At 45.3% G+C, this 25,211-nt stretch overlaps 1 protein-coding gene across 5 annotated transcripts in view; it reads right to left on the bottom strand.

The window, feature by feature from the left end:
- MDGA1 (MAM domain containing glycosylphosphatidylinositol anchor 1) overlaps positions 1–24,837 on the bottom strand; it is a 143,747-nt gene extending 118,910 nt beyond the window's left edge. For all 5 annotated transcript variants that reach the window (XM_054063253.1, XM_054063254.1, XM_054063252.1 and 2 more), the window contains exon 1: positions 24,590–24,837. In XM_054063253.1, coding sequence (XP_053919228.1) covers positions 24,590–24,716 — 127 coding nt within the window. In that variant the 5' untranslated portion in view covers positions 24,717–24,837. The remainder of the gene's footprint in view (positions 1–24,589) is intronic.
- Between the last annotated feature and the right edge of the window lie 374 nt (positions 24,838–25,211).

Genomic DNA, 25,211 nt, shown 5'->3' on the forward strand with positions numbered 1-25,211 from the left:
CAGACCACTCACCACAGAAACACATCCATGTGGGGGCCCAGCCCAGCAGCAGTTTAATGGTGTGTTGCAGTACCAAACACCACTTCAACAGGGCAGAAAAAGGAACATTAAATATCATATCAGACATTAAAATCCTTCTGCAGTCATAAAAAAAACTTGACCCAGAACAGAACAAACTCATGCTGGGTTTTGTGTTTGTTTTTTTTTGGTTGGTTGGTTTTGGTTTGGTTTTTTGTCATTTGGTACATTTTTAAAAACATTCCTAGGTAACCAATAACCAAGCAAGCCAGAAGACTACTGCAACACTTGATATTCACATCAGCACGGGAGCAACACAGCATTTCACTATTTACCTCCCACTGATGCTACCAAAGCACTGGGAGATGCTTCCATCTGTTCCCAAACCAGGGACTTCCTGCTGTATCCTGGGCTCTTGCCTCACAGCACTGCACAGGATGCTCACAGCTCTATTTCATGCAGCTGAGGAAAGACAGAGTAAAAAAAAACAGAAGCTAATGGCAAAGGACTCGGAGTGCCCTTGCATACGCACTGATAGCAATAGGGCTGCTGGACAGACACTGTTACACCGGTTCCCACATAAAAGGCATGAGTCAGAGACCCAGGGAAGGCAAATTTCCAGTAGCTGTAAGGGACAGATGGTGCGTCAGGGGCTGCGGAGGTTGGGAAGCACAGTGGACTTTCAGCCCAGATGCAGCCCCATCCTAGGCTACTGGCAATTTCACAGTTGTGAGAGTGCCCTGGGAAGTACTTGCCTCAGAAGGCCACTGAAACCAGACAGATATGTAAATTTCTTTCCTAGGGCACCATGATAAGAAGAAATTACAAGTTCATCTGGTTGGACACACACATGCAGCTTCTCTTCCTCCAATATCTTCCTGCCTAATGCTGATGGCTGCCAATCCCAAATGCAGCAGGAAAATAAGGGGTTTTGTTTTGGTGGAGAGTAGAAAAGAAAGGAATAACCTGCTCCAATTGCTTGGAGAGAATTGAGGTTACTCTCAGAGTGAAAACACGAGGGAGCAGCATCAGACCTGCCTGGGGAAAAGCAAGCTTCTGTTCACTTGAGGGATGATATTTTTTTCAAAGACCAAAGAGCAGTTAAAACTCAGTTATGTGCTCTGCATCTAAGACAGGAATAGACGTGGCATAAGGAGCAAGACTCATTCTGTAGTGTGAGAATTGTCTTGGTTTTCCTTGGATTGCATTTCCCAAACTTCTTTCCTCCACACCTCCAATCCCTTCCATAAATCATGCCTCTTCTGCAGATACAAGGCTGGTGAAGAAGCAGAAAGCATCTGAGCTGGGAGACGAAAAGCTTCAGCTCCTTGCACTGCACAGGGATTAGAGAGAGTTTTGAATCCACAGCAACTATTTGGGCTAGAGCACATCTGCCTGGCAAAGCAGCTCTCCTCGGACCCTCTGCTTCTCCCACAGACTCACCCTCAACTCACGGGGATAGCACGGAAGAGTTCCTGCCATGGCCCCTTCCTGGCTTGCAGGAAAGCCAATGTTTCAGCCACAGTTCACTGCACAGACCATCCCTACACTGACTCCAAACTATCACTAGGTTTGACGGGAATCTCTGGTCTGAGGCCCAAAATGTACACCATTGCTCATACCAAGGACAGCTGTCAGGGCCAGCAGTGTGGGCCAGTAGAGGGAGTTGATCGCTCTGGTGCCATGGCATCAGCCCTAGATGAGGAGGAGATGCAGACCTTGGAGCCCACTCATGCTGAAAGGCTGGTGCAGCACAAGCTTCAGAGCTGGAAGCGACTTCAAGTCAAGAAGTGCCCTCCCCTCCTAAGTCACACCAAGCCCCCAGCAACGTGGGCAGGCAAGCGTGTAAATAGGTAGGCGTGAGTGAAGCCTGCAAGGAAGGTTTCCACTTGTATTTCAGGGGAACTAACCCTGCCAGTGGTGTTACCTCCCCAAAAAAATAAAATACACAACACAAGATATTAAAAGGAATACAAGAATACAAATCTACAGAGGCGGTAGAGCGAACAGCACCCACTTCACCATAGTCCTGAACCAGAAAGAGCCTGTTAGGCTTTCTAAGAGCAACATGATGGATCAGTCTCACACAACAGCAAGTACACCAAGAGGCTGCCATTCGGAGGACCTGTCACAGTCTGTTGTGCATCCCAGAGACACACTGGGTTTCTATATACACCTCATATACTTCCCCAGTAGGCATTTCCAAGCCATATTGCACAATACATGCTACAAAACTTTAAATGTTAATTGGCAGAAACAGCTTGCCTCAGTCCCTATGACAACTTGTGAATAATACGCGTCCCTCCTTATCGTCCTTTTCCTTACCAGGAGAGTGCCACTCACAGCATTTTCCCCTTACAATCAAGGCAAAACAGCTACTGACAAACGTTGTGTGGTCCTACCTCAGCAATCTCCTCCTGCCAGGTTGCTGCTTGGCGCTGTGCACAGCATCCCCCACAGAAACAAGCACACAACTTGATACCAACTTACTCCATCTCCCCAGTGCAGTAGTTCACTTTCTTTGCTGCACAAACACACACTGCAGAGGACAGGCAAAATGTTAAAGACAACAGAAACAGTTCAGTTCCCTTCTAGCCTGTGCCACAACCCAGGAAGAGGGAGACAGTGGAACGAAAGGGCAACATAGCCGAGGGTCTGCAGCTTGACAACTCTATTTCACGATTCATTCTTCTTTCTGCTAAAGCCCTAGAAAATGCTCACACTTAGGGAAGGGACTGGCCCAATTAGCCACCTGAAAGGCCTAAAATCCTGCACCTGATGGGAGCCAGTCACTGGTGCATGTCAAGAGTGACACCTTGGATTTTAATTGTCCTCCTTTGGCCCATGTTGGCAAAAAAAAAACAGAAGCCTGGTACAACCCTTGCTCTGCCTGTTGCCCAGAAGCCATGCCAGAAGCTAAGGAATGGGGCTCTCATTCCTTTCCCCTCCTGCAGGAGCCAGCCCCTTTGTTAGCTGGGCAGAGGAGCTTGCCCTGCAACGAACCCTCCCTCCAGCAACCTAACAAGCCCTCTGCTGACTATAAAAGCAGAAACTGCACTCTCCACAGCCCTGATAGTTAAACACTCTCCTAAATATTACAAAACACTGCCGTCATTGTCCCCATACACACTCCCCTCATGCCACCGACTGCAGGGACCTCTGCTTGACTGCTTTAAAAATCTCATAAACTTTCCTACTGTTTCTTAAAGCTGGAGTTACTGCTCTCTCCGGGTCCCAGCCTGGTTCCCTAAAAGTTATGGCCAAGTCAAAAACAAACTTGTGGTTTAAAAATCACATAGACTTAAGATTTAAGATGCTTACTTATTTCTACATACCTGTGCCCTCCCTCACTGTATTTCTGTGACCACCACTAAATTCAAGCAAGTATAACAAGGCTGAGGAGAATTCCAGCCAATTTTTAAAGCTAAGAAAAGCACACGAAAAGTAAACCCATACTACTATTCCCATCACCTTTTATACAGAAGAAGGTTTTCCTCTTTTTCCATCTCTATTAAAAGGATTTTTTCTAGTTCGGGCTCCCATATTTGGACAATTAATGGAAAGCAAACAGCGTGGTTTCACTGGTTAATATGGAAGCCCGTTATGGTCAGCTGAAATTTAACAGACCTCCTTCAGTTCCTACATATTTCAAGGTGATGTATTTTAAGACAACGCTGACTTTTTCTGGCCTTTTCAGAGGCAGAGTGCATGCTCCTATGCATAAACAAGGACTTTCCAAATCACCTCCCCATCTCTGTAACTATGACTTTACAACTGACTTTACCAAGATAAATAGGCTAATCCCCAAACCTGGAGGTCTCAAGGCTGGCACGGGGACCATCAGGAAGCAGTTGGCATTGCACCTGCTGATGATCCAAAAGACATGAAACTATGAGCCTTGCTAATCTTGTTAGATTTTTCACTACTAGTGAAATTTCTGGCATCTCTTGGTAGCTGTGGGAACTGGATTTAAGGGGTGCTGATATTGTTTTCTCACCTGGATTACTTCTGAAGCTATAACATAACAGGCAGTCAACTGGGAGGAGTGAGAAGAGGAGCTAGCTCCACATCCTTATTGCACCTTCACCACAGCTTTGGGTGGAAACTGCGGCCCAAAGCTTGTGGTTATCAGGCAACCTCTGGCAACCCCCAAGAAAGCATCAGGATCCAGTAATACCTGCAGCAGGCTCTTAATTAGAGAAGCAGCACCCACACTGGCTCACTCCAGCAGAAGCAATTGAGGTTAAACCAGTTGTGAGCCCAATTGGTCCAGGCTGAAGCCCACTCATGGGGAGAAAACCATCCATCCACCCTCAAAGGAAATCTGTTCTCCAACCAGTACTGGCCATGCATGGAGGGAAGGTTGTAGGCAGGCAGCAGAGACCACCCTTGCCCTCTCTCCCCAGCTTTTTAAAATACTGCAGGGAGAGAAATGGTTCAACTCTCTCCAACAAGCCTTTCCCTTCAGCTCAGGCAGATTTAGGTGAACTCAACTGCAGTAAAGGGGACTTCAAACTCCAAAGCTGTTGCCAGACTGGTATTTTATACCTCAGCATGAAAACTCCATAGGATCTAGGGAAGCATACGTGTGCAAATGTATATGCCCTAATGGTATAGCTCCTCCTAAGAAAAGGACCTCCTCTCCTCCCCCGGGGCAGCTTTGACATGGCAGGTCTGTGCTTCCTCCCTGCCAAGGGGATGCAAAGGGCTGCCATACTCCCTCTGGCAGGTGAACCTGCTGCAATGCCCAGATAACCCAAGCAAACAGACGAAAGGTGCCAAGCCCAGGGTTTAATTGGGCATTTTTTTTCAGCCAGTTACCTGGCTCAAGCTTGATTCCCACTTGAGAAACAACACCTCACAAACACCTACGACAGGGCCCCCCTCTATATACCGTGCAAATTGGAATACAAATCAGAGGAAAAAGCTTTCCTCTGTTTGAACAAATTGCTATAGATTCACCCCGTCTCAGGTCAGAGCCCCCGATGGGAAATATTTTCACTGGCTGACTGCTAATAGACTCTGGAGCAGCCATTGGATCAATACCTGAATAAGAAAATTAGCCAAAGCACACAATCTGATTTTGCCTTGTTTTGAATTACAGCAGGTTTGTGTTTATTTCACTCCCTTTTCTCTCCTTTCCTTTCTAGCACGCTTCCCCCGTCCTTGCTCCCTGGTTACCCATCTATCAAATCTAGTCAGATTTGTGGGAATATAATAAAGTACGTGCAGGAAGATGTAATGCCTTTCGAAAACTGTTTACATGCATTAATATTTCCTAGTGAAAATGCAGCACTGCCACTCCCTCAGAGCAGACAGTTTGGGAGCAACAGCAAGATCTTCATATACACCCCCATCAAAAAAAGCCATACACAAACAATAAAAAATAATCTGCAAAGCAGAAGCTAGGAATGGCTGCACAATCCCTCTCAGAAAACCCAAGAGATCAGCAGTGAGGTATCAACATTGGGAATTAAAGGAAAAAAAAAAAAAAAGAAAAGAAAAAAAAGCAAGCAGCTCAGTCCTTTCATTTGATACAAGTAGCAACAGAGATGTGTAAATACACCTGGTCTAGATTTCAGATGCACAGAGGTCAAGATAGACACTAGAAGTCATCCCTGTTCCTTGAAAGATTTCACCATCGAGGGAACAAGCAAGCTGATGTCCTTCACAGGGATTCACTGCTGTGTTTCTGGCAGCTGAACACACAGACCTTCCCAACTTCCCAATCCCTTCATAGTTTAGAGCCTATTTCATTTTAATCTGGAAATGGCCCTACAAGAGGGGGAGAGACAGGAAAAAAAAGAACACAGATACCAAGCACGTTAAAAAAAAAAAAAAGCTACCAAACCAACTGTTCAGACAGGGCACATTGCCCAGATAAAATTCAGCAGGAGTAAAATAACTCCTTCTACTTCCTACCCCAGCATCCCACTCTTCATGCCACCTACAAGCACATCAAATGAAGACAGAAAGCAAGGCTCAATCTTCATCTTCCTGCGGCAATACACCATGCTGTGAAGCAAAGCCACCAACAGAGCGCCTATGGAGAACTCAAGGTGTAAAGAAATGCTCCGGGGAGCATTTAACGTGAGACCAGGTGCCCCTGTCACATTAGCACACCACAAACAGCTTCAAACTAAACAGGCTGAGTGGGACCCGACAACTCCTGAGAAACTACGTATCTCTCTTCCTATCTCATCATCTACTGTAAGACATTGGAGTCACAACCCTCTTCTCTTGACATGGTACACAGCACAGGACATCTGCTGGACACTCCCTGCTTTTCAATCAAGCAAACTGACTGGGTATCCCAAGACAGACCTTGCAAAATAAGTCTGGGTAATAAACATGTATATTAGATATGCACACGCACACACACACACATATGTGTACATATAGCACAGGGAGTAGAATCTTCCTGCATGTATGTGGTCAATGGGTTTATTACCCTTTTCCACCATCTCTAACTTCATGTTAGTTTAATCTTCATGTTACACTCACAGAAGAGTACCAAGTATAACTATTAACAGAGATTATGTTGCACATAAAGGAAAATGTACATCTTCAGTGCATCTTCAGTTTCACTGCTGGTTTGTGGTAGGCTATGCCAGGAGCGTGCTAGTTACAGCTCTTTGATGTTAATCAAAGAGCTTCTAAAGAGGAAGAAAGGCCATAAAGCAATTCTTTCCATAAAGACTATGTACCTAGGACCATCTCATTGGAAGAAACCAGGAAAAACATTTTCTCCAGAAAGCAGCACGTAAATACTGGATCAAGTCCAGTGGGGAACCACCAAAATGGTCAGGCAGATGGAGCATGTGGCATATGAAAAAGATCTGAGAAAAGTTTGGGTGAGTTTCTTTTTTGCTTGTTTGTTTTTTTCTCCCCAAGTCTTAAAAAAAGACAAGGTAGATCTTATTGGTATTACTTAATTGAGACGGGGGGTGGGGGTGGAAACAGATGCAGAATGGTGAAAGAAAGAAGGGCAAAAGCCACAAGGTGCAACACATGAAATCCCCATTGTCCATAAAGACAAAAATTATTTCACCCTTAGAGTGATCAAACACTAGTAGAGGAGGCCAGAGACCTTATGGACCCCCCATCCTCAAAGGTGCTCAAAATTCAACTGAATGAGGTCCTTAACACTCTGCCTTAACTTCAAAGTTGCCTCTAACATCAAACTAGACCTGTTTTGAAGAGAGGGACAGACCATATGACTCCCAGAGGTCCCTTTCAACCTCAATTATTCCATGAAGTAATCAAGGCAAGAAAGTGCTAGACTGGCACCACCTAGATGAGATGGTTTGCTCTATGCTCTTGTCCCCTGTGGGGAAGAGAGTGGGGAAGAGAGGCCATGCCACCTTGAAAATACACAAATACATAAATGCACAGACCTGAGTGAACAGATTTGAACTTGGGAGATGTAGAAGTGAGGTGAAATACCAAAACCACCAAGGAGGACTGTCAGAGACACAACACTAATTACTGTATTTGTCTTTTGCTTATTTGGTTTTGGTTTGTTTGTTTGTTTGTTTGTTTTTAAGATTTGTTGCATTATTGCAGATGTTGACAGAGATAATGAAGGGGTTTTTTTTCGGTTTAGGGCCTCTAAACCAGTCTGCAGTCCAGGCAGTAGGAGTTTCTGTCAATCGTTTCACTGATATTCAGACTGAATCCTCTTTTACAATCACTTTGGTGCAGGCTTAAATCTCTGGATCTTACTGTCTCTCAGAAAAAGGCTTGAAAGAATGGAAAGATTAGATGCAAGCTCAGTCTCAAGGAAACAGAACTGTAGGTCTTTTTGTTCCTTTGAAAGCAAACAGATTTCCCCTCTCCTCCATATACATTGCTGATTTTCACCCTTACGAAGTTACTGTACTGTTTTCCACCTTGAGGACCATAAAACCCAGAAAGACCTTCTGGGAAGGTGACCATAGAGTTCCCAAAACAATGCAAAATGTCATAGCTTTCCCCAGGCAGAAATTCCAGGGGAATCTAGTAAATTATCCAAGACACAAAAGCCGTTTTCCTCAAATGTATGAACAATGCTGCAATGCCTGCAACTATACTGGTTACCTAAGGCACCTCACTGCTACTGTCTAGAGGCATCACAGGCATCACATCATCTGTTGGAGCTCACCAACTACTGGAGAAGATGAACAGACCAGCTATGAAAGGTGAAGAGTCACACTCCTGAGAGACTGGAAAGAAAAAAAGGTCACCCTGCAGTTTCAGTAGATGAGGGCTCCTTGCAATTCTTTTGTTCAGTTAAAAGGACTGCACTTATTTCTATTGCACCTAACCACACCCAGATGACGCAGAAGTACTGCAGTCTTAACTCATGAGGAATAAGGGTATTTGAGAAACGACAAAACACTCACCCAGCAGCAATGCATGTTATGAGCACACAAGTATCACAAGGAAACAGCTTCCTCTCTTCACCCAGTCATGTTTAGTGTTCAGAGGTTGTTCTGTCCTGGAATATAAAGAAGTTGAGTTTCGGCTTCATTTCAAGTGTGAGCAAAGGGCTGACTGGTAGCCTGGCCAACTGACCTCTGCATCAGGGAGGGAAGCACTCCAACAGAAACACTGACCCCAGAGACACTCAAGCACTGACAGACCTAGAGCCCATACTTCTTCCTGGAGGGTGATGAGAAGATAGACAAATAATCTGGGGATGTAGCTGCCCTAGAAAGACACAATAAATAAAAAAATAAAGGCTAAGACAGCGATAATGCCTTTGTTAGGAATATAATGAACCGAATTAATGTGTTTAAATCCACAGGCTTACTTGGCCAAAGAAGAGGGCAAGGCTGGCAAGATGTCTTCAAATAGGAAGGGAAGCAGAAGAAGGGAGCGCTGGGAATCTCAAAAGCTACTTGACAGAAATAAAAGCCACAACAGCTAAAAGTAAGTTTGTTCTCTCTTCCTTGCTCTAAAATGGAAGCAGCGACGACAGTTCATACCAGCAGAGTAAAAGCAAGAGCAAAGATTGTTAGCACGGCTACAGAAACAGCCCTGAAAGACTGCAGCTCTGCCTTAGTTCACATCTGGTCTCAAGTCCTCAAGACATCCAGGAGCTAATGCTTGAACTTGGACTCCCAGCTCCCTGATGACCACCAGGCTGGGTGCTCACCCCCGTGAGACGATACATTTTATGTCAAACATATATGGATAATTACAAAAATATTAATAGGAAGGAGAGAGATGGTCACAGCCGAGAAGTCTATCTGCTATGGAGTAGTTAGCAGGGCAATCAAAACTCATTATGCCTAGGTCTGTCTCAGATATTTCTCCAGGAGTAACAAATACAATATGCTTACATTTGACAGAAAGAATCTAGATTCATAGCAACTTTGGAGGCCTGTACGCATCCACAAAGCTCCCACAGCATACAAGGTATCTGGAAAATAAGGCTAAAGCAGCAGAGACAGGGTGAGGACCTACAGCACTGCTCAGACCCTTACGCCCCCACCACAGAGTACCACCTGGAATATGCGAGCCACCACAAATCAGCCATAATCCCAGGAGGTGAAGAAGGACAGGAAGCTGCCATGCAAGGCACTACTTGAGGGAACACCCATTGGTTGCAAGGGCAAACTCCCCCACTCCCTCAGCTGCCATGTGCCACCAGGCTGTATTTAATCCTTAGAAGTCAACCAATCAGATTAAAATCAGGAGAGGCAATTTGCAAATACCAACCCTCCCAAAGGGAGACCAGTTACAAGCACAACTGGTCAAGCCACACAAATTAAAACCATGAGGTAGATTGATACCCCAGTAAGGGAGAGGGACACGGGTGAAGCACTCTGCTGTTTCGAGCTCTCTGGTCACCATTCTGTCAGCAGGTGAAGATACTCAGTGCTTCTCCAGAAGCGTTATAAAGCTTTATGGAAGAAGGTCAGGAAAACACTTCTCACCAGCACCAAGCCTACTAACTAAATCTTATTCATACAAAAAGATCAAACCAAGCTTCCAGCTGCTGTTTGCCTTCAGTGCTGTAAGTCAGTATAAAGGTATTGCTGGCAGCATTTCAATGCCAGTTGGTTTTCCCCTGCTGCTGCTTCAGTGGCAGAAGTTGTCATTGTATTTGGATATTTGCATGCAGGGAAGCAGGGGAAAAGGGCTTTCTTCAGTTGCAGACCTCTTGCAGGATTTGTTTGCATACTCATTTTATGTGCAAAAGCATATAGTTAGACTTTCTTTGCAAAGCTCTCACAGAGTCAATATGTGTATTTAAACTAAGTGATACTGTATCCCTTTAATACAGCTTTTATTGTTCAAACAAATATTATTTTAAGGAAAGTGAATTCAGCAAGGATTCTGAACATGAAACAACAGGAACCAGGGGAAGAGAGAAGGCAGAGAGGAAGACAGTGGAGACAAAGGAACAAAGACACCTCACCACCAGGCCCCTATCTCCAAAGCTGAGTGAGATCCTGAATACTAGCTCTATTTATGTTACTTCCTTCAAGCTGTACTTTAAGGCCACCAGAAAAGTCAGGGAACAAATGTATGTGACAAAGGCAAGGAGAAAAGATTTCAACCAGTATGATGCAATTAAGCAACAAAAGGGAAAAAATCTTATTATGCCAACCAAAAGACGGGGGAAAAAAAACCCGTCAAAATCCAAACCTAAGCAACTCTTGCCAGCTACCTCCAGTGCATTTCAAGACAACAAGTCTGCAGTCTCTAGGAAAGGATACTCAAATAACATCATAGACTCACATAACAGAGAAAACAACCAAAAACTTTTGGGGTAGGAAAGATTGTTTTCCTATTATTCCAGACTAACCAATGAAAGGTATGACTCGCTGAGAGTTGAGCGTTACTTCAAGTATAATAAGAATTTGCCATTCTAGAATAATCCCAAACATAATCCAAGTCCTTCAGAGTAGTAGGGTTTGAAACAAAAGTGCCCGGATGCTTTTCAAGCCTAGAGAAACGAGGAATCCCCCTACAGAAACCACCATCTCTGAGATTAGATTGAGAAAACCCTGACCACAAAGCTCAGCCTCTCTGGCAGCATGTTACCTAGCTAGCCCGAATTCTGAGGCACTGCACTCTAGTTGTACAAAGCAAGCATCCTATTGCTTTATGAAGAGAGTTCACACTCAGGATTCTCTGTGCTTTGATGACAGGTTTGCTACCAGGTTCTCTGACAGCAGCTCACCAAACACAGCTCAGTGGCTGCCCAAGAGACTGGCAGCAGCTCAGTGACCACAGCAACCAGCCATTAATGAAAAGACGCGCACAAAGGCATTGACGAGGTAGCTGCCACAAAACTAAAAAAGTCTCAAGCCAAAATCTAATGATGATGGAAAGGTGAAAAAAAAATCAGATGTCCATGAAAACTTCTAAAGTACTAAGACAAGACACCACACAAAAACATGAAGTTGCCCGTCTACGTCCTCCCTTCACATCCAGATGGAAAATCCTCGCTAAAAATCACCGGCTTCATCTTCAAAATGCCAAGGCAGACAAAAGGCACCAGTTTTCATTCACACAAGCATAAGGCAAGGAGAAACTAACAGACTTTGCCTTTTTTTCTGTGGTTCATTTTGAAGCTGCCTTTTATTTTTTTTTAAAATAAGACATCGTTTACACTGAAGTCTTTAAATAAAAGAAGTCATAAAGAAAGACTGGTGGTAGCAGGATGGAAGCCACTATGTCAGCATTTCAGGTCAGTATTTTTACCAGAGCAACAGCTCATCTTGATTTAACTCCCTTGCCTTAAAATTAAAATGCTATCTACATAAGCAGCACAGCAGAGCCAAAAACCGTAGCCAGGAAAGCAAATCCTCTAAGATTTCCCCCTACTCTGCTCCTAATGTCTGTTTTCACAGAGGATCTGAAGAAATAGAACAATTCCTCCTGGCCAGACAGTAGTAGAGGCTGGAGTTGGAGTCTGGCCATCAGCATTTGCTAGTAGGTCACGGGCACAACGGCTGCTTGCTCATGGCCCCACAGCTGCATTGCTTCCTTCTGGGCTAATGAGTAGAAAGTCATCTGTGTCAGCAAGGCGACCAGGTATGACAGAGCACATGCAAGAAATGAGACCTTATATCAACAAAAATCCAGTCAGCCAAACACACCTCGAAAACTAATTACAATGACTTTAACTGGATATGACAAAAAGGGAGAAATGAAATACAGGAAAGATCAGAATACTTAGTTCAGCAAATGAATCGCTTGATTAAAAGCCATCACCTATTTCACACCACCTTGAGATCTGGGGTCCAGCCTTGGTCTTACCTACAGCTGTTTCCCCACAGGCAATGGTCACAGAGCATGCAGGACTTTAAAATAAAAGGGTATGGGAGTACATATGCAGAACCTACATTAAATACTCCTGTTTTTTGCAACAGGGATGCTAAGGCTAGCCCCCTTTTACATGGCCCTGAAATTACAGCTATGGCCCTCAGAGATGTGCAATCCTACTCAGGCAAGGCTTCTGCCTGGCAGGGATGGCAATTCTCACTTGCTTTTCCAATCCCTCATTTTCAACAGCAACAGTGTCACAAGTATTATCATGAGGCCAATGAAAGAGAAATATTCTCACTCCTAGAATTTACACCCCATCAACAGCATCCACTTCTTTTCTCTCTATTTTTTTCTTAATCTAGCAATAGCTAGACACATTTCTTTCTCATTTCCCCATCTACCTCACCAAGCATATCACAGATCCTAGTAGTTCTTAGCACCTTCCCCTGCTTCCTCCTTCTGCAAAGCTTTTACTTAGGTCTAACAAGCAAAGAGCTCTCATACAGTGGTTTCCTTCCCCCACCCTCCTCACTTACTACTTCCTCCAGACCTGCTTGGAGACAATTAAAGGCAATTCTTCAATTAAAATCTATTTATTAAGAATTAGCTCTGCTGAATCTTTCCTGCACGCTGCTCTACACAAAGAAAGTTTGTGATGCCATGATACAGGGCTCCCTCCTCAATTTTCTTCACCGCTCTTTTAAGTGTTTGTACAAAATGCCCTGCTGACCCATCTGAAGCTGAGTGATAAGCAGCCGATCTACTGTGTTTTACTGAATGCCTCTTATTTCAGTCAGTCTCCTTAAGCAAGCCATATGCTGCAAACATACTTTGAAATGTCTCCATAATAATCTGAGAAGCAGAACTGTTTGTCAAGTAGCATACACACTACTGCTGGCCACTTGGAATAACCATCAGCCACAAGTAGGTACATATGCTCATTGTGATCTGCAAAAATCAGCATGGCGTCTCTGCCAAGGCTTCGCAAATGCCAGAGTGGTTTCTAGTTTTGATAACTACCATTCATTTTTGGCTAATTTCTCCTCTTACGTGGAGTTTCAAGCCTCATTACCAACCACGAATATGTAACAAACTGCTCCTTTCTATTTGTTATGGTGATATTCATGCCTTTCATCCAACATCCCAACATGAAAGATTTATAGTATTAATCACGCATATCATAGTAAACAGTCATTCTCTACTGTCAATTACATTTTTTCTGCTGGAATAAGGATGAAAGTCCTGAACTGCTTATCATTTGACCAGCCAAAACCCAAACAATTATTGTGCTATTATATCCAAAGCTGGAGCTTAGTTTCTATGGGTAATGTCTTCAGATTCAGCTACATGGTTCAGGAGTTTGACTATCCCATTTTGAAAAACCATTTAGAAACTTAATCACAGCTAAATGCAGGGCTTTTCTACGCAAGGAGTTATTCAGGAATAGCTTTTCAAAATTAAAGATTAATTCTAGACCTGCTGTCTAGAGGCTCTCTTTCACAACAGCAGGCTGCATTAAGCCAGCTTGTGCTCCCGCATCGCAAGCTATGCTTGCTTTAAAGACACCTCAGAGCAAGAACAACCCTGGCATTTGTCTTGCTAGAGTTAGCAGCTACGGGATTGTGGTAGCTAAGCTGGTGCAGCCCTCAAGCTTCAAACTGCATCCCATAATAAGACAGCAAGCTGGATTTATAGGATCACTATCGAGTTGCATAGCCAGGAGTTGAGTATATTTGTTTGTTCTGCAATCCAAAAGTAAGCATGGACCCAAGTTGTAGGTGTCCCACAACTTATTTATCAAGGACTCAAGTGCAATATATTGCTGCCAGGTACCCCAGGAGCAGAGGGTTCAGCACATACTGCAAAGCCCACTCAGGATGTTGTCTGATTGGCTGGAACACTGGCCAGGCTGAACTCCACACTGTTACAGCTGGACTGTGATCAGTAACTGAAACAGCTAATTTAAAGCCAGCTCAAGAATGCACCCACAAATTCCAGTCCTGCTTCTGTGTAAGCGTAGAGTATGTGCACCTCAATTAAATTTGCATGCAAAAACATTCCCTTAATCCCACCGTCTCACTGCATTGGAAAATTCTTGTATTCTTATTAATTTTCCAAGTAGTCCTTATTTGTAGAAGCACAGGGTATAGTGTGGCACAGTCTTTCACAACGTCTTAAAATGGGGATATTACCAGCACGCAACTAATACCACTGCCCACTGTGAGCTGAGTTCCAGCTTCCAGAGATAAGAATGTCTTCTTATTCAGCAATTATTTGATGACTGATCGAGATAATCTCCTTCTCAAACATATACTTGTGAATTTTAGTTGCTTTAAACAAAAAAAAAAGAAAAAAATCTTTTTCAAAAAAACCCCAAACCAACAAACCAAAAAAGTACTGACGTTAATTCCTTTCAGCCTTCATTAGCATTTGGGAAACAAACACTAGAGATTTCTTCGTTCTACTTGTAAGAAAAATAGGAATGCGGCTTAGCGCATACTTAAAATAACAAAACGCGTTAGAATATTCAGACTTTTCCTTGTGCTTCTTCAAGAGCTGTGCTTTGCCCTGGTATCCTGAATCCTTACTTCGGAGATAACTGGATCCAGACCCTGTTTTCTGTGGTTTATTACTTCTTATAGAGGATGTATTTACCTTGGATCTATCAGCCACAGGGATTGCACCTAATACCAGCTGCACTTTACTGGAGAGAAAAAGATGGTTAAAACTTTGCTGATGTTCGAGTCTCCATTCTGCCATGGGCAAATCACTTAATCTCCATCTCATTTCCCCACACGTAGAGTGGAATAACTGTAGGAAACAGAGGCATTGTGAAGGTGGAAGTTCATAGATATTGCAGCGATGGGAAACACATAAACCCACAAGACATCTTACTTATGCACTCTGAGAGGGATTTTCAGTCAAACAACTGCAGTGGAAATGCCCCAAAATCAGTTAAGTTTCCTTAACGTGCCAACTGGATTCACTTGACTGGCAGGGGAGTTCAGTCTCCCATCCCCACCTGGGTCTTGGTGCTCAGGTAGCTTTTGTGAGCCTCAATTTTTCACATTTCTGTTACTTTGAGGGATGATCCGAGTTAGAATAATCTGTTCGTTCTTCACTCTATTTCTACAAATGCCTTTTTCCACTGTGCAAGGCACACAACAAGCACCAGAAGGTGAAACAGCATTTGTAAGCAAAAGTAGTTTTGCCACGTTTCTCAAACATCTGTCTGAATCTGATCTTTGTTTTTCCTTTTTATTTCATCACAAAGGCACACAAGAGATGGACAAGATTCCCATCCACATTTATTCTAAAACAATTTATGCCAATTAGTGAAGGACCATTTCCTTCTAAAACGGAGCAGCAACAGCAAGCAGCTACTCTTGTATTAAATGTCCACCTGCAGACAACCTAAAGCCTCTCTCACAGCTTGACTTTAGCTTTCAATGTTATGTCAAATCTTCTTAGATGACATTTGCTAATTTGTCTTTAGAAACTGCTGTTCTTTGTCAGTTGCTACCCTCACTGCATCCATCTCATCATTTCCACTTACACAAATGCAGCAAAAGTATCCTCCACTACAGCTTACAGAAGACAAAAACCACAAGCCAGTGCACCACAGCCAGATGGATTTTTAGTTACGTCAGTGGCAACGCCCTTGTGAAATGCAAAAGGACAACAGCCAACACCACATCCACAACCAATTTGTAGCATGAGTGAAAGAAGCAACAAGAAAGCAAGAGGCTGGCCAGATTGATAAGAGCTGCTTGAGATCTTTGCTCACCACCTTGCTGCACACTCTCCCTGGAGGCCGGCAGCACAGAGCCATGACCTGCTCACCAAGCAATGCTGGTGACTCCAAATTACCAGGCCACTCCAACACCTTGACCGTCCTCAACGGTTGTCCTGCCTTATATGCAACCACTGAAATGGTTATATATGACTTATATGACTGCCTCTATGCTGCTGTTCCTTACTAACACGACATTAGGAACAGAGTGCTATATAGAAGTGTACAAAGGAAGCACCCTTCTCAGAGAAGTTCAGACATTACCAGACCATAAAAGTCTCCATAGATTTTGGGAATACAGTCATACAAGCACACACTGAAGTAACAATATTGCCTAGTCTAGAAGAACAAGCAGGAAAATTTAAAGAACTAATCATTTGTATTCAGCTCTCTCTCTCCAGTCGCCTGGTTAACTTCAGGCATCTCCCTTCATCACCAGCGGACCAGAGTATGGGGGCATTAAAACTAAAAGTACTAGCAGTCAGAAGCTGACCTGGACATAATGCAGCCAATGTGCTGGTACAGAGCTCCCCATTATGCAACCAGGATGCCCAGAAGACAATGTTGCACTAAGTTAGGGTCCCCAGGTCATGTTTTCCAAGAGCCAAAGCACCAGCATCAATCAAATACCTCTGCTGTGGCATCCTCAGCTCTGCTGCCTCATAGAACCAAGGAGATAGACTGCAGCACTAAGGCTCTCACCTCAAAACTTCATAGACCCTGAGAGCCAGTCTTCTTTTCTCCCTCAACCAGCGCAAGGCCATGCAGTTGCACCCCTCTTCCCTTGTATCTCTTCAGATTCCTTTGACTCTTTTAGTCCTACCTTTGCTTTTCGAGAACCAAACCTAAACAAACAAAACCCCAAAGGAACAAGAACAATAAAAATCCCATCCAGGTTGGATGGGCCACTGACCTAATGGGAGGTGTCCCTGCCCATAGCAGGGGGGTTGGAACCCAATGACCTTTAAGGTCACTTCCAACCCAAACCATTCTACAAAAACCACACAGATACGTGAAGAAAAAAAGAAATTGAGACTACAGTTGAAGAGCTAATAAGGATTTAAGAGGCCCACACTCACTTTATTTTATGGGGAATGGACAAGATGCTCCTAAAAGGAAAGGACAGCACTTCCCCACTTCACAATAGTATTACAGAGGAGAGAGAGGAGAGGAAAAGAAAAATCTTGAACTGCTTGGGAACAATGCGACTTCAGACCCTAAAGCGTACGAGGCAGGGATGCAACGCATGCAAGCTGCCCGCGCCCAAAACCTGGAAGCAGCAGCTCCGCCTCGGGCGCTCCCCCACTCAACACCCCGAGAAGACCAAGAGGCAGGATTTTTCTCAAGCCCACCAAGGTGGGAACGGAGAGGACGAGCTTTTTCATTGGTGCTCAGCCGTCCTCTCCCCGGAGACACGCTGCCACCTCCCTTCCAGGCGTGCCCAGCCCTGCCGCGACCCCGTTCCGACGGGAGAACCGTGCTCCCAAAGCGGTTTCCAGGGGGTTTGCCCCGAGGCAGGGGCGCATCCCCGGGCTCCCCATCCCCCTGCCGCCGGGGCGATGCAACGCCTCCCTCTGCCGGGCAGCGGCGGAGCCGCACGGACCCGCCGCCCAGGTGTGCCCTCCAGCCGCCCAGATGTGCCCCTCCAGCCACAGCTGGAGAGGAGCCCGCCGGCAGGGCGGGGAAGGAGGGACAGCTTCGTCCTCCTCCGTCTGGAGGAAAAGCAGGAGTCGCCTGCAGCCGGTGCACTGCACCTGGGCAGAAGTCAGGAAAGCAAACGGGGCGTCAACATCTTCTTTCCAAGAAACACCTGATATGGAGCATGAAAACTCTCTGCCTCCCAATAAGCGGGGTCCCAGCCAAACTGTTGGTAACAGCTCTTCTCTCACTTAACTTTTGTTAAGCGGAGATCAGCTGATGCCTGGGATCTCCCTTTCCTGGCTCCACTTCTCTAGTTCTCTCCTAACGCTTTAATGCAGTGCTTTTGATCATCAGCTCCACAGGTTATCATACATTTAATTTCTCCTTTTAAACAAGTGCTCGGATATATTAAAAAAAAACCAAAAACCTATTTTGTTCCTTCAACCCCTTCCCCCAAATAAAGGATAGATGAAAGTTTTATTGTTTTCAAAGCAAATACTTTGGATCCTAACAGAGCAGGTATCTCACCAGTTAAACTTGGGCATAGAGACATGAAACACACACACATCCTCCTCTCCCACACCTTTGCAGCACATCGATCTCTCTGGTGGATCCTAGAGGCCCTGCCAGATCTGTATTCTTCTGTGCAGTGTTGGTGCCATATCCCTCCCCTTTCTTCTACAAGCCGGGGTGGGGTGGGGTGGGGAATACTGACTCGTTTTCCCCATCTGAATTTAAACCCATGCAACTGGCAATAGTTGGCTAGGACATGGGCACTTGATTCATTCACCTTGACTGCTTGAGGGCAGAAATGGTCTCAAAGTTTTCTTAATTGCTTCAGTCTATGCAAGACCTAGGCTACCCAAGAAACCCATATTGTACAACCAGACACAGGTACCCACAGCATCTTGGAGAACAGAACAACATTTTCTGCCATCTCTTGTCTAGAAGGAACCCATCACAAGTGAAACACTCATCTTCCCCGTAGTGAAGTGCAGCCTCCTCTGAAGACACAACACAGTAACCCCTCTGCACAACAATACCAACATCTCACCTACCCTGATAAGAACTTCCTCAGGGAAATGTCTTCTCCCCAGAGCTACACAGTCAAACCAGTTGACTGTGGACTCGCTTTATTCTGGTTAAAGAAACCTCAGGACACTTCCGCAAAAGGAGAAAGAAATGCCCTCCACTCCAAGTAGTCTTTCTCTAGTAGAAATGCATCCATCTCTGCTTTTACCAGTCTATTGACATTGGGCAGAAAGTAATTTTCCCCCGCACCTCAACAATCCTCTCCTCATAACAAGCCACAGCCATACCATCAAGACCCACACAATCATAGGATGTGCTGAGTTGGAAAGGACCCATAAGTATCGTCAAATCCAACTCCTGTCCCTGCACAGGACAACCCCAACATTCACACCATGTGTCTGAGTGCATTGTCCAAATGCTTCCTAAATATTGTCAGGCTTGGCACCGTGACTACACCCCTGCAGAACCTGTCCCATTCTTCCGCCACCCTCCGGGTAAAAAATCTTTTCCTAATACCCAACCTAAACCTCTCCTGGCACATCTTCCTGCCATTCCCTTGGGTCCCAACATTGGTTGTCAGAGAGAAGAGATCCATGCCTACTCCTCCTCTTATGAGAAAGCAGCAAACCGTGATGAGGTCTCCCCTCAGTCTCCTCTTCTCCAGGATGAACAGATAAAATGACTTTACCTGCTCCTCATATGGCTTCCCCTCTAAATCCTTCACCAAATTTGTGGCCCTCCTCTGGACACTCCAGTAGCTGTATATCATTTTTATACTGTGGCACCCAAAACTGCACACAGTACTCAAGGTGGGGCCACATCAGTGTGGAAGAGAGCAGGGCAATCACCTCCCTCTTAGGCATAGACTATGCTTAATGAACCAAGAGAGCACAGTATGTGTGGAGGGGGGGACCGAAAGCCTGAAACTGCGGTATTCAAGAAAGCAGAATAGCTGCAACTCCAGTCAAAACACGGACAAAACAGTAGGGCTCTGGTTGATGGGAAGTGTCACAAGATCTCTGAATTTCCAGCATAGGAGTCACTTTGTCTTGTTACTTAAAAATAAGAACAGCAGCCTCTGCAGCACATCATCCCTTACTGCCACTGCTGAATTGCTGTCTGACTACTGAACCTCCAAGGCCATCTTCTGCAGTATCCACTCATTGGGAGCCACTTACTATATCTCCCTCCCCTATATCTTAAGCTCATCTGAAATACGTATATATATATTTCATAAAAATCCAGTGCAAACCTGACACGGTGATAATTTTAAAAGCTATGCTGCTCATGTCAAATTATTCAACATCTGTCTTCATGTTCCCACAAAAATTAGCATAGGATGGTGGTTTCTGATGACACCTATAGTGAAATATTTTGACTTCTACCAGCAAGTTGCAAACAACCTGTCAAGACGATAATGTCAGTTTTCTAGTACTGCATATTAAAGCCAATTGAGGGCTTATCTGGTGTGTGAAGCTACTGACCTGACCTAAAAACACAGGCTCTGGTGTCACAGGAGGGTGAATCTAACACATCACAACTGCAGAACAGCAAGGCACACTTAAGTACAGAGCTGGACAGATTGAATGCTTTGACCTTAAAGAGCTGCTAAAGAACTATGCAAATCTTTGACTCAGTCCTTAGATGAGACCACTCCTATACCCCCCCAGTTACAAAACAAAACTCATTCCTGTAATAAAAAGGCTACAGCCTAAGCCACCATGGATTTAAGGACTGAACAACAAGGAGAAATAGCCGAGCACAAAGGATGTGTGTACATACGTGTATATATATATATATACACACAGACACATATATATGTATATATGGTTTGGAGCACCACTGTACCCATACATGGCATTTTGCAAACAGAATCAGCCAAGAAGGGACTCAAAGGACTCGTCTCTACCGCTATTTTAGCCAGCAATCTGCTCACCCATTTCTAAGGGCACAGGGTTGGGCACAGGGTGCACAGAGATAACAGCAAGACAGCTGAAGAGCTCCTTGTCTGGACTCCTGTTCCAGCTGGAAGAACAGCTGGAGGCAGGAGAGAGGGACTGATCCAGGTCACTAGGCTCAAGGTTAACATCAGAGTGCAGCTGTGCCCCCAGAATCTGGCAGCCAAAGACAGGCGTGCACACAGATTGCAAGAGGGTGTGCAGCATCCTGCATTGAAAAATCTAGAAAAAGAGGCTTTTGCTTTACAAGTAAAAGGAGCAGGAAAACAATCATATAATACATACATGAAATGAAATGAAAGAATGCAGAAATTTTTGGCCTGAGCCCGGCCGGGGTATATTTCACCATGACACTCCTCCATCACAGATGCAAGAAAACATTCCTCCACTACATTTTCTGGCTGCTGGTAGAGGCATCTCATGGGCCATTCAGTGTGAAGGTGTCTCCTTTAAAGAGCTTTACTGGGTCATTTATTCCCCACCTCAGAAGCAAGGGCAGGACACACTCTGTACCGCAAGTGCTGCACCCCCACCAGTTTCAAGTGCCTGAAGTAATGCAGCTCATGCAACCCATCTGATCACGGTGCCAGGCAGCTTCCCTTCTGCCCAGCCAAGCTTTCCTTTCATTACCTTTCCATCACCTTGTAACCCCTCATCACACACTATGATGACCATTCTGGAGAAGCTTTTTCTGTAGGTGAATTTTGAGAGGCAGGGGACAAAACATCGTACTCTTTCACTCAGCCTGAAAGGCTCCTGCTGATAAGATGGACTGTACTACTTGCAAGACAACTCAGAAATGTTAATTGCATACTGAACACAGAGTAAGCAGAACAGCAGCCCTATGCATGCTTTGAACCAGAGCTATGCAAGTCCCAAAGTCTGCAAAGCTGACTAGGAAGGAAGAGGCATACTCCTCTCTCCAGAAACAGTTCCTTTTCTCCCCAGTCAATCTAATTTATAGTCTTCAAGTGTTGATAACTCCAGGCCAGGAAGGAAAAGTCTCCTTTCTCCTTACCTCTTCCTCTCTTCCCTCGTGTTATTGTATTTCCTAGTGATCTATTACAGTTTACTCCTCATCCTGACCAGCAGCATGAATGCACTGGAATAGAAAGGCACATGCAGACTGGGAAATGGGTTACCACAAAAGGCTAATAAAAGTTGCCTCTTGGCAGTCCGCTGAACTGCCTTTTGCATCAGGCCAGCCTTGTCTTACTACAACAAACAAGGCTGAAAGGATCGGGGCAGCTAATGAGGAGAGGGTTTCAGACACACTTCAGTCATTGTAACAAATGCCGATTTATCCAACAAGCCCCTTCAGGTAACAGACTAAAAGCACCTTGACTCCTAATTAAATTGTACCTCCATCACAAATGCTCCTTTCCCAGAAACCCCCTAACATGCATTTTATTTATACCATTCATCTCAATAAACCTCTCCAACAACTCCGCTCTCCTAGACAGAGGTCTTTTGTGCACATCCATGTGGGTGTATTCTTTAAAGGGTACATCACATGGATACTTTATCTCATTTAATCTGATTTAATCTCAGCAGATTTAGTAAAGTAAAATATATTTATAGACCCATATAGATGCCTTTCCCAATCTCCATCACCATAAATAAATATTCAAAAGCAGAAAACCAGATCTGAAACACGACACTTGAGTTCCCATAATTTCTATGTTAAGTACCACAAGACCAACATTCACAATAGAACACTCAAGTAGAGATTAAAGCTATGATAAAAAGAGTAACATTTAGGACAAACCAAAGTGAAGGGGGGTAGTGGGACTAGTTTCTAATCCTGCTTTATCCATCCTTGCAAATATAATAGTATTCATCCAGCTCTGCTTGAGCCATCAATAACAGCAATCTCGCATCTAAACAGTGCTGGCTGAACAAGGCATGAAATCAGTGCAGGGTAGTGGACTCAAGGCAGGATTGAGAAAACCAATATGAAAACTATTAGTCACTGTAGAAGTTTGTGGTGTGCTAATTCCACAAGACATTGCTCTGAGCTGCACGCGGAGACTGCTGTGTATTAAGGCTCCTGGAAGGTCTCATACGGTTTGAAGGTGTAGGGGAGGGAGAGGTGAGAAGAGATTAGATTTTTCCTTTGTGTAGTTAAGTAAGAGAAAAGATAGAAGTAGTGTACCATTTTGGCTTAAAAGGATGCCTTCATCTTAATGCATGTCTATATTTGTGCTTTCTTTTGTACATAGCTTCTCCAATCTCTCTCTGAGAGAAAAAGACAAAAACATCAGTAAGTTATTCTGAAGATCTAATTTAGCAGCAACTCTGTCAAATGCAAGTTCACCAAAGTGGATGAAAAAAATCCAACAGGCAACATTTTAAGGCACATTTAACCAAATCCAGTTTTAAGCTCTGTCTCTATTGCCACAATCTTAAGCAGAGAAGCCATTCTACAACAAATGACAGCTACTCTGCAGCAAGCACACTAAAACAAAATTAAAAAGTTTAACTAGAAGCAGATTATTTGTTTATATTACTAAATAACTTGCCCTGAACAGGTTTCTGTACCATAAATTCATTCTACTAGTCATCTTTCTAGCCTTCAGAGGGTCCTACAGTTTTCCTCTGGACATGCAGACTGGGAGAAAACACATAACTGGAATGAAGAAAAAAGAAAGGAAGCTAAACACTCTCTATTTAAAATGGTTATTTTACAAAACAGACCCAAACTCAAATTAACATCCCAGTCCTCAAGAAGAAAGGAGGAATTGTTTCCATTAAAGAAATACATCATTAAAAAGTGACCTACAAAGACTTACCCATACTCAGTGAGACTGAACTGATCTTTGCCAGAGCTCACACAAGAGACTGGCTGCATGCTGTTAAAAAGGGGGGAGCGGGGGGGCTGGATTCTCTCACTGGGGTCTCTCTTCAGGGCTCAGAGAGCTTGGCTTGTTAGAGGCAGAGGCATGCCTTCCAGAAGGACTTTACAGCAAAGGACAACTGAGTTGTAAAGCCAAGATAAAGCCGGCTTGTTATGAGAGGCGAGTTTTGTGGGGTTGCTTTTATTTATTTTTTCCCAGTGTATTGGAAATGCAGATCTTGTAAAGCAAGAATCAAGAGAGGGCTGGGAGAGGGAAAAGGGGACTCCACGGCTGGCTAAAGTATATCCTGGATGCTCTCTAAACCGAGGGTTCGTGCTCAGCGGGGTCACAGGGGTGCCGTCCCCAGCCTCTGCCCCCTGCCCTCCTCTCTGCCCTCGGAAGCTGAAGGGATGCGGGAGCCAGACCTCTCGGGGATACACCCGAGCTTGCCATTCCCAACCCTGCCTGCAAATAAGGAGGGGAAGTAAGCACCATAATAATAATAATAATAATAATAATAATAGAAGAAGAAGAAAATCAAGCAGCTCGACATCAGCTGTGCTACAGACTACCCCCACCCATACCCCGGTCCTAGGCGGAAAACGGGCGGCAGAGTTCAGCGGCTGCAGGAGCATCCTCCCCCCTCGCCCCCGGCGCTGGCAGAGCCGGGGAGCGCCGCCCCGCACGCCGGCGGCAGGGGGATCCCTGGCACCCCGGCACGGATCCTTCCATCCCGCCCCAAAGGGAACTCGAAGGAGGTGCGGGAGACGGGAGGCAGCGCCGGGGTCGCTCCCCGCGGCAGCTCCCGCTCCTCCCGGCGCGGCTCGTAAATCGGAGGCGGCCAGGGGTTACGGCGAGGAATTATGAAGTAGCTACAGGAGCCGCCGGGAGCCCTATTGCTGCATAAATCTCTCCGCACGGGCTGCGACGAGCTTCGCTGGCATCGCTTACTTTCTCCCGCAGGTGATTTTTTAACTTTGATCCCATCGCCGCCGTCTGCGCCCTCGCCTCCCTCCTTCCCAAACCGCGACAGCGTCTCTTACCGTAAACCCCTTGTCCCCCGCTGTACACCGGCACCAGAGACAGGAATAAAAAACAGATCATCTCCATCTTCAAGGCAGAGCCTTCATCGCCGGCGAAGAAAAGCAGCCAAAACAGCCCAGGCAGCATCCAGCGGGGGAGCCAGGAGAAGGAGAAAGCCTCCCGAAACGCCGCCCCATACGCCCCGCTCAGCGCCGGGCACGGGCGCCCCGGGGGCGGAGGAAGGCACCCCCCGGCACACCGGGGCCGCTAGGGGATACAATTTACAAAGAAAAAGAAAAAAAAAAAAAAGAAAGAAATGGGGTGGGAAAGCGAGAGAAGGAGGCAGGGAGGGCAGGAAAGCGGAGCGCCGCTTCCCCTCGCCAGGTTGCTCGAGGATCTCCAGGAAAACGGGCAGCCTCGCCCGCACAGGAGTACAGGGAAAGCCAGTCCGGGGGCAGCGGGCAGGGGCAGGAGCGGGGCCCGGGATAGCCCAGCGCAGCCGCCCGCCCCCTCCGGGAAAAGGTCTTTTTTTTCCCCCGCTTTGTTCGGCGGGAGCCGCCAAGCGCTGCCCCAAGTGCTGCCAACTTGGGAGACTCCTCGCCCTCCCGACGAAGCTCTGACCGCAGCCCCCAGGAGCGAACG

Source organism: Cuculus canorus, chromosome 3 (genome assembly GCF_017976375.1).
Source record: "Cuculus canorus isolate bCucCan1 chromosome 3, bCucCan1.pri, whole genome shotgun sequence".
In the NCBI taxonomy this organism is placed as follows: Eukaryota; Metazoa; Chordata; class Aves; order Cuculiformes; family Cuculidae; genus Cuculus; species Cuculus canorus.